This window comes from Balaenoptera ricei, chromosome 4 (genome assembly GCF_028023285.1).
Source record: "Balaenoptera ricei isolate mBalRic1 chromosome 4, mBalRic1.hap2, whole genome shotgun sequence".
In the NCBI taxonomy this organism is placed as follows: Eukaryota; Metazoa; Chordata; class Mammalia; order Artiodactyla; family Balaenopteridae; genus Balaenoptera; species Balaenoptera ricei.
In genome coordinates, this window is record NC_082642.1 from 78,899,302 (window position 1) to 78,912,944 (window position 13,643).

The 13,643-nt window shown below is 38.0% G+C and overlaps 1 protein-coding gene across 3 annotated transcripts in view; it reads left to right on the forward strand.

Moving 5' to 3' along the window:
* VPS8 (VPS8 subunit of CORVET complex) overlaps positions 1-13,643 on the forward strand; it is a 288,065-nt gene that overhangs the window by 57,147 nt on the left and 217,275 nt on the right. For all 3 annotated transcript variants that reach the window (XM_059920698.1, XM_059920699.1, XM_059920700.1), the window contains 5 exons: positions 3,569-3,643; positions 4,787-4,822; positions 5,715-5,805; positions 6,233-6,279; positions 7,262-7,351. In XM_059920698.1, coding sequence (XP_059776681.1) covers positions 3,569-3,643; positions 4,787-4,822; positions 5,715-5,805; positions 6,233-6,279; positions 7,262-7,351 — 339 coding nt within the window. The remainder of the gene's footprint in view (positions 1-3,568; positions 3,644-4,786; positions 4,823-5,714; positions 5,806-6,232; positions 6,280-7,261; positions 7,352-13,643) is intronic.

Below are 13,643 nucleotides of genomic sequence, written 5' to 3' on the forward strand. Positions count from 1 at the left end.
GGCATATATCTGGACAAAACTATAATTCAAAAAGATACATGCACCCTAATGTTCATAGAAGCACTATTTATAATATCCAAGACATGGAAGCAACCTAAATGTCCATCGACAGATGAATGGATAAGGAAGATGTGGTATATACATGGAATATTACCCAGCCATAAAAAAGAATGAAATAATGAAATAATGCAGCAACATGGATGGACCTAGAGATTATCATACTGACTGAAGTAAACCAGAGAAAGGCAAATATCATGATATCACTTGTATGTGGAATCTAAAAAAATGATACAAATGAACTTATTTATAAAACAGACTCATAGACATGCAAAACAAACTTATGGTTACCAAAGGGGAAAGAGGGGGAGGGATAATTAGGAGTTTGGGATTAACATATAAACACTACCATATGTAAAATAGATAACCAACGAGGACCTACTGTATAGCACAGGGAACTATACTCAATATCTTGTAATAATCTATAAGGGAAAGGAATCTGAAAAAGAATATGTATATGTATAACTGAATCACTTTGCTGTATACTTGAAACTAACACAACATTGTAAATCAGCTATATTTCAGAAAAAAATTGTGGTCTATAATTAATTTTGAGAGTGTGGGACTTCCTGGTGGCGCAGCGGTTAAGAATCCTCCTGCCAATGCAGGGGACACAGGTTCGACCCCTGGTCAGGGAAAATCCCACATGCCGTGGAGCAACTAAGCCTGTGCGCCCTAGAGCCCGCGTGCTGCAACCAGTGAAGCCCGTGCACCTAGAGCCTGTGCTCCACAACAAGAGAAGCCACTGCAGTGAGAAGCCCGTGTACTGCAACGAAGAGTAGCCCCTGTTCGCCGCAACTAGAGAAAGCCCGTGCGCAGCAATGAAGACCCAACGCAGCCAAAAATAAAATAAATAAATTTAAAAAAAAGAAAAAAATATGAGGGTAATTTATAACGTTAAATACATTAGAAAACAAAGATCTTAAATCAATTATCTAGGGTTCTATCTAAGGAAATAGAGAAGAGCAAATAAACTTGAAGTAGATTAAAGGAAGAAATAATAAAGATGAACATATATCAGTTAAGTAGGAAATGGACAAACAATAGAGAAAATCAAAGAAAATAAAGCTTGTTCTTTAAAAGATAAATAAAATTGATAAACCTCCAGTGAGACTAATCCAGAAAAAGAGAAGACACAATTACTGATAGCAGGAATGAGAGAGGTGCGGTTGCTATGGAGTCTAAAGATATTAAAAAGATAACATGAATAACTTTATGCCAATAAATTAAACAATTTTGGATGAAATGGAAAAATTCTTTGGAAGGCACAAATTACCAGAGCTGACTCAAGAAGAAGTGAAAATCTAAGTGGTTGTACTTCTATGTGGCTGTACATTAACTTGATTTCCTAAAAAAAAGTCCAGGCTCAGATAGCTTCGCTAGTGAAGTCTATTATATTCAAGGAAAAAAATATCAATTTTACACAAAAATCTTTTTAAAAATAGAGAAAAAGAGAGCACGTAATTCTTTTTATGACACCAGCTTACCTCTGATAATAAAACTGAAGACATTACAATAAAGAATGCTATAGACCAATGACCTCATGAGCAGAGAAGCAAAAATCCTTAAAATAGTAGCAAATAGAAACCAGCAATGTATAAAAAGAGTAATCATGGTCAACACGGTTTAACATTTAAAAGTCAATGTAGGGACTTCCCTGGTGGCGCAGTGGTTAAGAATCTGCCTGCCAATGCAGGGGACACGGGTTTGAGCCCTGGTCCGGGAAGATCCCACGTGCCACGGAGCAGCTAAGCCCATGTGCCGCAACTACTGAGCCTTGCTCTAGAGCTTGCAAGCCACAACTATTGAGCCCACGTGCCACAACTACTGAAGCCCGTGCACCTAGAGCCAGTGCTCCAGAATGAGAGAAGCCACCACAATGAGAAGCCCGCGCACTGCAATGAAGAGTAGCCCCCGTTCGCCACAACTAGAGAAAGCCCACGCACAGCAACGGAGACCCAATGCAGCCAAAAATAAATAAATAAATAATTTAAAAAAAAAGGTCAATGTAATTCACTGTATTAGTTTATTGCAAAAGAAAGGTCATAATACCATCTCAAAAGATGTAGAAAAGCATTTCACAAAATTCCGTATCCCTGATAAAATTCTTAGCAAACTAGGAATAGATGGGAACTTCTTCAGCCTGATAATAAAGAGCATCTACAAAAATCCTACCGCTAACGTCATACTTAAAGTGGTACTACCAGAAAACCAAACCAAACAAACAAAAAAACCCTGATTCTGATCTTCTAGAGGAAATACAGAAGCAGAGGAACATGTTCAAAGATTCCATGGGGATGCCATTAGCAAAATCCAGATAGTAGGAAACTCTATGGAATAAGTGTTCCAGCGTCTTCAACAAATAAACTTCAAGGAAAATAAAGGACCATGAGAGATAGAGTCAAACTCTGTAGATTAAAACAGACTTAAGAGATGCATCAGCCAGCTTCAGTGTGTGGCCTTTATTTGGGTCTTGATTTAAACAAATGAAATGTAGAAACAAAACTAAACAAAGAACAGAAACCTCAATAACATTTGACATTTATGAGACAATTTGAAATCTAAACACTGATCAGATATTTGACATGGAGGAATGATTGTTAATTTTTGAAAGCCTGTCAATGAAATTGTGTGGTTACACTAGAAGGATTTATTTATTATGCATATACTGAATTTTTGTAAATGAGATGTTCAAGATCTGAGATTTACTTTAGAATTTTTACCGTGTTATAGGGGAGTCAGTGGGAATATAGATGAAACAAGATTGGTGATGAAGTGATAATTAATGAAGCTGGTTACTGGATACATTGGGTTCATTATTTTATTCTCGCTACCTTTGTATATATTTTTAAATTTTCATGATAAAAAGTTAAGAAAAATTACTAGTTATCAGTATTGACCACTTACATATTTTAGGAAATTTATAAATATTAATGTATTTAAGCCTCCCAGAAACTGCATGGTTTTCAAAGATGGAAAAATGTAATTGTCAGAAGTTTGAAACTTGTTTAAACTCTGGCACCTACTGGGTGACAGAGCCCAAATTTGCAACCAGATTTATCAGACAGTAGGTTTCGTTTCTATTTTGCTGGGCTGTGCTGACTTTCATATACTATGCTGCTTTATCTTCCTGTTTCCTCTTGTGTTTTTTGTTGATATTTATTTCAAAGAACTTGGAGGTACCATTTCAGTTAGCCCTATTCTTTGCCAGAAGCAGTGACTACCTGTCATCCAGTAGTGGGCAGGTTGCAACAATTTTGCTTCAAATTTAGAAGTTGGCATGCTCTTCCCTTTATGCATTACTCTGAAAAATAAAGAGACCGCATATAAGCAGAGAATTACTTTTTGCACTTTGTCCTTTATGCCACCTCCACTGACAGACTGGCACTTGACTGACATTTTTTCCCCCACTCAATTATGGGATGAAACCATGTTGTCTCTGTAATCCACATTCTTTAAAACTTGAGACTCCTAATGCATGTAATTTTTACCTTTAAATTTTTTTTTTTAGGCTTTGGTTGGAGAGAAGGCTTGTTATCAATCCATCAGTAGCTATGGTGGTCAGATCTTTTATTTGGGGACAAAAGTAAGTTCTTCCACTCTGTGACTTGGTGTGCATTTGTGTCAGGATAGTAGGGGCTGAAGGAGGTTGTTGGTAAAGAGGGCAGTGCATTACAAAATGAATACTGATTAGCAGTAATCGAAAACTTTTAGGGGTTAGATGATTTTTAACTAATTAATTTTTTTTAAGATTGCCCCTTTATTTTATTATAGGTTATTATAAGATGTTGAATATAGTTCTCTGTGCTTTACAACAAATTAATTTATTTCCTCTACTTTTAGACATACTGTATTTTTACTTTTGTTTAGGTTCTGGTTTTCTGTGTTCAGAGGTATACTGTCATAATGTTCCTTCACATTTATGTTGTCATGACCAGGAAGATACCTTATCATTAATATTTGACATGTAATTAAGATGTCCTTTAGCTTAGATCATCTTAGGGTATATTAAAACGCATTGAGACATTTGACTTAGAATAGGAACTTTTTGTATATCAATTTGTTCCTGTGGGTTTTTTTTTAAAACTTAACATGGAGGGCTTCCCTGGTGGCACAGTGGTTAAGAATCCGCCTGCCAATGCAGGGGACATGGGTTTGAGCCCTGGTGCAGGAAGATCCCACATGCCGCAGAGCAACTAAGCCTGTGCGCCACAACTTCTGAGCCTGCGCTCTAGAGCCCGTGAGCCACAACTACTGAGCCTGTGTGCCACAACTACTGAGCCTGCGCTCTAGAGCCTGTGCTCCGCAACAAGAGAAGCCACCACAATGAGAAACCCACGCACCGCAATGAAGAGTATCCCCCACTCTCCACAACTAGAGAAAGCCCGTGCACAGCAACGAAGACCCAATGCAGCCAAAAATAAATAAGTTAAATAAATTAATTAAAAAAAAAAACTTAGCATGGAGAAACATGTTGGGAGATTGGACTTTCCTTCTTCCTTGTCCGTGGAATTAACTCCTTCTTGGACTGTAGACTTATTGACCTTTAAATGTTTGATTTACTCTTTAACGTGGGCCCTTGAAGACCCTTTAGTAAATACTTTTAACTGTAGTATGAAATGTTTTTACTTAAAGAGATGTAAAATGAGATGTAGGACTGAGACAAATGTGTCTCTCAAACAAGTCTGTTAAAGATGATAATTTTAATTTCCATCTCTTTGTTTTCCAGTCTGTTTATGTGATGATGCTGAGGAGCTGGAGAGAGGTGAGTTCAAAGTAATTTTATGTGTTAGTGCCATTGAATTGAGAGCATCTTCACGTCTTTTGTCCTGACTTTGCAGAAAAAGAGTACTTGGATTTGTGCTTTTTAATTTCAGAAGTGTACATCAAAACCATTGTAACTATCATATACTTGATTTGATAAAACTGACTATAACTAATGGTAAGGTTTGGCTGCATATATCAGAAAATTCAAAATACTGTAAAAGAGTGTAAAAGAACTCTCTCTCATGTAAAAGCAATCTGGAGGTAGGCAGTCTGTGGCTAGTATGGCAACTCCATGGTCTTTGGCATACTACCCTATTGTGCCATCCTTGTGTGTGGATTCTAGTCTCAAGATCATTTCATGTTCCAATATGACTGCTGGAGTTCCAGCTTTTAAATCCACATTCCAGGAAGGAGGAAAGAGAAGAGAAGGCTGACCCCGGCCTTTTAAGGTGACATCCCAGAAAGGTCCAGATAGCACTTCCACTTATCATTGGCCAGAACTTAGTCACATGGCCCCAAGTGGCTACAAGGGAGTCTTAGAAATGTCCTTTAGCTGGTTTATTGCTGTCTCAAATAAACTTGGGATTTGTTACAAAAGAGGAGGGAGTGAATGGATGTTGTGATAACTAGCTGTTTCTGCTACAGTGACATTCTAGCTGTTTCCTCTTTTTATATTTAGGCCTTGTGGCTGCTTATACTAGCCTATACAGTCACTGTACTATCCAGTGCTTTAAGAAATTGTTTTTCTTGGAAATAAGATATTCACATGGTTATTGGAATAATTTTAGCTACTAAGCAGCAACTTCTGGAAAGGTATTAGGTAGAATAGGAATTTTGACTGGTGATTGGTCAGACAAAGGGGTCTGTCTTCTCTCATTTATTCATTTTAGAGAGTGGATCACCTCCTGAAACAAGACTGTCTTACAGAAGCCTTGGCCCTTGCATGGTCTTTCCATGAAGGAAAAGCAAAAGCAGTAGTGGGTAAGTTAACAGAACACTGGTGTAGTAGGTGTTGTTTTTCTGGAGCAGAGAAAATGAATAATACTAATCACTTACAGAACACTTTTGACTTAGTGTTCAAGTGTTTTATAAGCAAGATGTTATCAAACCTTACAGACTTTCAGTGAAAAAGGTTAATGACGAATACAGGATATAGAATTTTAAATGTCACTTTTAAAATTCATTTCATAAGGAAAATTTATTATTAGAACAAAAGGGAAGTACATTGATATGCCATCTGGTCCAATAGATGGGAGGTGTTCCTGTTATGGCATATTATCCAACATTTTGATACCTAAGGATTGTTATATCTACTGTTAGCATAGGTTATCAGTAGAAGGCCAGAGCAGTTTCACTCCTGAAGATATGGATTAACTTTGTATTTATGCTGGATTTTGCCTCTCTGCAGGATTATCAGGGGATGCCAGTAAGAGAAAGGCTGTTGTTGCAGATCGGGTGAGTATTTTAATAGGGTCTTTACTGGGGTACAGTGCAGATTGCCTTTGGTATTTGCTAATAATCTTGGGCGTGATTAGGTAAATGACTACAGTTAAGAAGAGAGTGTATTAAGAAAACAAGTCAGATTGCAATTCCTTGGTGTTATCTTGAGTGCTTTTTAAATTCCTTCTTACCACCCTTTCTTTTTTCCCTTGCTCACTCTCTTATGAAAATTATAAATAGTAAAATAGCCAGAAGACAGCAGACAGTAGGAGGAGTAAAAAACCCAGGGATCTGGGTTATCTCTGAACCTAATTATAGCCCACAGAAAGTTGACATTTGTTGGTCTTTATAAACTGATTAGTAATAATGAGAAATACTATATGTGCAAGTGTTTGTGTTGCCTGAGGGAGCAGAGAGGCCTGATGTTTATTATTATTAATTAGTATTAATATGGTTAATGTTAATATTTAACACTAGCTTTGTTTTCCTAGTCTAGACTTGCTTGAATTCATTTACTATAGTCATTCCTCCCCCTTTTTATTGTGCAAATGAATTGGTAAAAATTAGATTCCAAATTAGTATAAACATTTAGAAAACATACACAGAAATTGGTCAATCCTGAGACTTATAAGTGATTTTCTCAGTATCTGGTAAAAAAGTATTGGCTGTCTGTGTTCTTTAGGCAAAGACATATGCAGAGGATAACTGAAGAGCTAAACGTCAACTTTTTATTTCCTGAGCAATATATATACTAATGAGGTCTGGAACCTGGAGGTATTTATTAGGAAAGATTAGCAAATTGGTACTAACCCTGAGGCTGAAAGAAATTCGGCTGGGGTTAGAAAAACTGAGAAATAAAGTCACTAACATTTTAAATTATATTTTTAATATGATAGCAAAGCCTGATTCTGTATTATTTAAGAAGATCACATAAATTAAGTATTGAAAAACTTTAGAGATATACTTTAATTTATATACAAAGCTGTTTTCCTTACAGATGGTGGAAATCCTGTTCCATTATGCAGACCGAGCTCTAAAAAAGTGCCCAGACCAGGGAAAAATCCAAGTGATGGAGCAGCATTTTCAGGTACACCTTTGCAAGTGCTTCTAATAGGCATTGCTATGAATAGGTCTAGTACTACTGCTCTGATATTATTTGAGAATGGGATTTTCATGTTTTGGTTAAACATTTTTCAGTGTTCAGAGCTTTATTACAGGGTTTGTGGAGCATTCTCAGTGATTGAATTTTTTTTTTTTTTTTAAAGGAAAGCCCTTTAATTAATTAATTAATTAATTAATTTTATTTTTAGCTGTGTTGGGTCTTCGTTTCTGTGCGAGGGCTTTCTCTAGTTGCGGCAAGCGGGGGCCACTCTTCATCGCGGTGCGCGGGCCTCTCACTATCACGGCCTCTCTTGTTGGGAGCACAGGCTCCAGACGCGCAGGCTCAGTAGTTGTGGCTCACGGGCCCAGTTGCTCCGCGGCATGTGGGATCCTCCCAGACCAGGGCCCGAACCCGTGTCCCCTGCATTGGCAGGCAGATTCTCAACCACTGCACCACCAGGGAAGCCCCTCAGTGATTGAATTTTGAGGTAACAGGTGTACAGACACATGGGAACAGATGAGTAAAATGTTGTGGGTTGTTAGTGCTTAGGCACTTGGTGCTGCATGGAAGGAAAGGAGGTATGTATGAGGGTACATACCTGTGAATTGACACCTTACACCTTGCTGATGACTAACTTATGTTAACTAGGCTAGTTGGAGAAGAAGTATACTACCAAGGTTTAAATTTAGTTCTCCTAGGAGCACCTGTGATTCAAGATAAGATACGTTGCAAAAAAAAAATTATGATCTCTTAAATATACTGATGAACAATCTTTAGTTTCTCTTGAAACTCAGTGAAAATGGAAGTCAAGGAATGACTTAAAGACCTGCACAGTGCTTATTATGAGAGTTTCACCATTTGCAGTGATCTCAAAATATATTTGTTGCAAATCTGTGTCTTCTTTCCCATTCTGAGGGCTCCCTCCCTTCCCCCTGCCTCCTCTTTTAACAAACATTTGAGGGTCTGATAACGGGGGTCAGCAAACATTTTCTGAGAAGGGCCAGATGGAAAATTTAGGCTTTGTGGGGTATATATGGTCTCTGTCACATATTCCTCTGAGTGATTTTTTTATTTGTTTGTTTTTAAACAGCCCTTTAAAAATGTAAAAAACATTCTTAGCTCTGAGCCATTCAGAAACAGGCTGTGGGAGGACTTGGCCCATGGGTCAAAGGATGCAGCCTCTGGTCTAACATGTACTAGGCACTGGGCGGTAGTGTGTAAAAGATAAGTAGTCCTTGCTATCTTAAAGTTGACAGTCTGGTCAAAATAACTTTTCTTGTGTACATTAATGGAAATGTTTAAAGGAAATCTGGGGTTTTGGAGTTCTGAGGAGCAGACACAGCTCATATCTTTTTATATCTCCATTTGCTGCTCTTAACTTTGGAAGACAAGGATAGATGTGGCAGTTAACAGTTGGAGGGTATCAAAACAGGATTTGGTTTCCTGAACTGTACTCTTTAATGCTGCAGTAGTGCGCTTCTGGCAGAGTAACTTGTATTGCCTTTTGGCTAGAGGCTTATTACATTTGTCAGTAAAGAAGAGAAAGAAGCCTATATAAGATTATAAAAATAGATAACTTAGGAGAGGAAAACATATGGCAGAAAGAAGGCATTTGGGGACAAAACTGTTTGGGAACAGTACCTTGTATGTATATGATTTTGTATATCAGTGCAGTATATATAGAAAAGAAAACTTAGTATTTTGACCAGAAAATATCTATTACCAAGAGGTGGTAGGATGGTACTCATGTAAGAACTCTGGTCGTTGGAAGATGTACTTTGTTGAAAAGAAACATCCAATAGGGAATGCTAGGAGGGGCTAACGAGGAGTGTGTGTGTGCACGTGTGCGTGTGTACACATAAGATGGAAACCACCTTGCTGGGGAAGAATATGGTAGAGAGCTATAAAAGAAGAAAGGAACAAAAGTGATATTCTGATGGAGAAATATGAAAGAATCTCAGCATGAGATTGTAAAATTTACTGAGAAACAAACGGTAGTAGTAATGTGTTCTTTAACCATCTAGATATTTGTCAGAAGTTTCATACTGCTAAAAGAGTATCTGATAACATTTTTGATTTATTCATCATTTAGTCTCATAGGTGGTAAAGGAAACGATGGTGGGGGAACCATTATCCTGAATTTACTTTTTCCCAATGATTGGGGATATAGAAGGGATAGATTATTGATAGAAAAATTATCATTTATTTTAAAGTTTGTAATAATGATGAAAAAATAACACTCGTGAAGCCTGTGTTTTAGAAAGCAGATATTTTAGGGAAAAAAATATGGGCACAGCCTCATGGTTATAGGCTCCAAAATAATAGTAGGTTCACAAAGAACAGGAAATTCTTAAATTCTGATGTAATAACCACAAACAATTCAAAGAGAAAGGAAATGGGGAGGAATGTTGAGAGAAGTATCTGTCTACAAAACACAGAACAGCTACCAGAGTTGGATAGAGGCAGATCACCAAATATATTTGCCAAAAGCATCAAGAATCTGTACGTCTGTCAGAAAAGAGACTGGTCTGGTCCAGATTGTGCCTACCAAAATGCTAAGGGGCACAAAGGAGGGCTTTTGACAAAGATTCACTGAATACGTATATTATGTGCCCAGTACTACGTGAAGGGTGTGACATTCATTTTTGTTTAATTCTCACAACAGCACCATGAAGTAGATACTGTTTTATCCTCATTTTATTGATGAGGAAATTTAGGCTGAGAGAGGTTAAGTGACTTCCCAAGGTAGTATTGCTGATAAAGGGTGAGGACAGAACTCCAATCCAGGTTTTTCTGACTTCAGAGCCCAGCTCTTAACTAACCATTGTACTATATTGTTATTTTCAGAGCAAGTGCAGGGAAAGGATGAGTGAGAAGGGGTGATGTTAATAGGTGATCAAGAATGATAATTATAGCAAACATCTGAAGTCTTTAGTGCTTACTGTGTGGCAGGCACTGTTACAAACCCTTCACACTTGTTAACTCATTTAATTCCTATAACTCTATGAGGTAGGTACTGTCATTATTCACATTTATCAATGAGACCTGAGGCACAGAGAGGTTGAATTGCCTGTTGCAGGTCGCATGGCTAGTGAATGATAGAGCTGGGATTAGAATCCAGGCACTTGGGCTTCAGAGTCCACATCCGGACTTCTACACTGTACTCTAGAGCAACACTTCTTGTTTTGCTTCCTTTTTCATGAGCATAGAGAATGGTCCTTAAAATGGAAAAGTCCAGGGACTTTGCCATCCAATGCAGTGTGGTCCAGTGGTTGGGACTTCGCCATCCAATGCAGGGGGTTGCGGATTTGATGCCTGGTCGGGGAACTAGGATCCCGTATGCCTTGCGGCAGGAAGGCCAGGGCATAGAGCGGAGGCAGGGTTGTGACAAATTCATTGAAGACTTCGGGGATGGTCCACATCAAAAAAAAAAAAAAAAAAAAAAAGAAAGAAAGAAAATCTTAAAAAAAAAAAAAAAAAATGAAAAAGTCCAGATAAATATATTAAAGAAAAAAGTTGAAGCCCAGGATATAGTTCATATAGTTACATCATGATTGTTCAAATCTCAAGACGCAGTGAAATTATAACCTGGGATCCTGTTTGAATGATCTGAGCTATCATTAATAATTTGTAAGTTACTTTGGATCAGTATTCAATTAAGGCACACTCGCTTAAGCGTGGATGCCTAAGCAGAGGAGACAGTTTATTTCACTCAGGAGGACTATTTGCTTTTGGAAAAGGTGATCTTCAGCCCATTAGGATGAGTGAAATACATGCACAAGTCACCATAAATCTGCTGTTTTAAGTGTTGAGTCATAAATATTTAATCATAAAACAGTCATAAAATAATTAAATAGGTTAACTCTTAAAGTGTAATTTTTTAAAAGAAGAGTGGACATAGGAAACTACCCACGGATAACCCCAGTGTGGTTTATGAGCAATTTTCCATGAGTTCACCTAAAAACAACCTTGCTAAACTCATAAACTGCATTTTTGACAGGAATGTGAGGACACTATCTTCTTCTTTTTAATTAATTAATTTTTTGGCTGCATTGGGTCTTCATTGCTGTGCGCAGGCTTTCTCTAGTTGCGGTGAGCAGGGGCTATGCTTCGTTGCAGTGTGCAGGCTTCTCATTGCAGTGGCTTCTCTTTTTTTGCGGAGCAGAGGCTCTAGGTGCGTGGGCTTCAGTAGTTGTGGCACACAGGCTCAGTAGTTGTGGCTCATGGGCTGTAGAGCGCAGGCTGAGTAGTTGTGGTGCACGGGCTTAGTTGCCCCGTGGAATGTGTGATCTTCCCGGACCAGGGATCGAACCCATGTCCCTTGCATTGGCAGGCGGATTCTTAACCACTGCACCACCAGGGAAGTCCCCGGACAGTATATTCATGCAATGCTTATTACATAACATCTTGATTTTGTTAAAGCATTTGTCTTAGTTTTCCATTATCCTCATTGCTGAAGTAAATTAGTAAATAGTAAGTAGATTTGCAGATGATGAACATCCCTACCCAAAGAGTATTCTTGGTGGCTTAGTATTAATTACTTTCTAGGGATCTTTCATATCCAAGTTTTTTATCATTGATTTGGATGAAGATTTATGGAGTGGCTTGTCGAATTTAGATGGCACCAAGAATTCAGGGTCCCAAATGATCTTGACAGAGTGCAATCAAAATTGTTATGAGATGAAATTTAACAAGGATAAACATTAAGACTTGCACTAGATTCAAATAATTAAGTTGCATGCATACTGGATTGGGAAAATCTAGCTGGACAGGATTTTAGTTGACCACAAACTTAGTGTGAGCCAATTGTGTGTTAAGGCCCAGATAGAGGAAAGTGATAGTACCACTGGGCTATGTGTTGAAAATAAAAACTCTTAAAGATATTTTATGGACTGTTGACAGACTGACCTACATCCCACAACTGGAATGGTGGGAGGTTTTAAAAACAACAGTTAAAAAAAATACTGGGGTTGTTTAATCAGAGGAGAAAGTAAGTGGAGACACGGCTGCTTTCAGATGGTGAAGGACTGTCATATGGAGATTTATTGTATTGCAGCAGAGGGAAGGCTAATGTAAGTGGGTAGAAACCAGGAGAAGGTCTGTTTCAGTTGAAAATGACCTACTGATGATGTAACAAGTCTTGGACTTGTGTGCCTCCTACTATTGAATGTACTGAAGTAAAGGGATGATGGCCAACTAATCAGGAGTGTTTTTTAAAAGACTTTGTTTTGCTGGGTGGGAAGGTCTGAGAATTCTGTATCGTTATGGAGAAACTCTCATAGGAAACAGGTAACCTCTAATCCAATTAGTTTAAATTCCTAAGACTGGTTTCTATCTCAGGCAAAATACTGAGCATTTACATTTTACCAGCAGGTGGCACTCATGCCCGCTGTCTCAGTTTTAATCTTTACCTTTGAGGAGGAGTCTCACCTTTTCCTTAGAGTCAGAATATATAATGCCATTCAGTATTTCTGCTTTCCTCCAAAGATCAGTCAATATTTTGCCCTGTCTTAACTACAGAAGATAACTTTTGGATCTCATGATGTTTTTGACAGACTGTGGCTTTTATTTATCTAACAAAAGATTTGAACCTATAATTATAATTTATTTGTACACTAGCTAGTAAGATTAAAAGGAATTAAAGTGTTTTCTGACTCATACGTCTTGAACCTTGCCTTTTCTTCGGGCTCTCTTTCCCATCCCCAAAACAAAGTCAGACAGCAAACAAATCCCTTCTTTGCCCCGCGCCATCTCCCATAGTCTTATGCCTCTTGTTTGTACAATCTTAACAGAGCCGCATATCTTATGCACTGTCTCCATCTCCTCACCTCCCTCTCATTCCGTGTCTGTGAATTCTGTGGCCCCTTTTATTCCTCATCTTGTTGGTCCTCAGTAGTATTCAACAGTTAACGACTCTGGAAACAGTCTGTCCCTTTGGCTTCTCTGGTATCTGAGTTCCCTGCTAACAGTGTTCTCCAGCTCTAAAGTTGCCCAGTGAACTGTGGAAGCATTTTCATGTATTTTGGGTTATTTTATCTTGCTACATTTATCTTTGTTTGTTTGTTTATGAAACAAAGTAGAGGTATAATAAATAAACCTGAGGCATTTAAAAAATATCGATCAGGCCAAAAAGATTTGAAAAAATAATGTAATTTTAAAATATCTTCAAAGTGAAGCCTTACATTGTTACCAAGCTCTCTTTCCAGCTTCATTTTACATTTCCATGACAGAGAGAACATTCAAGGCCATTGTTGTAGCAGCTGTTGGCATATATTTT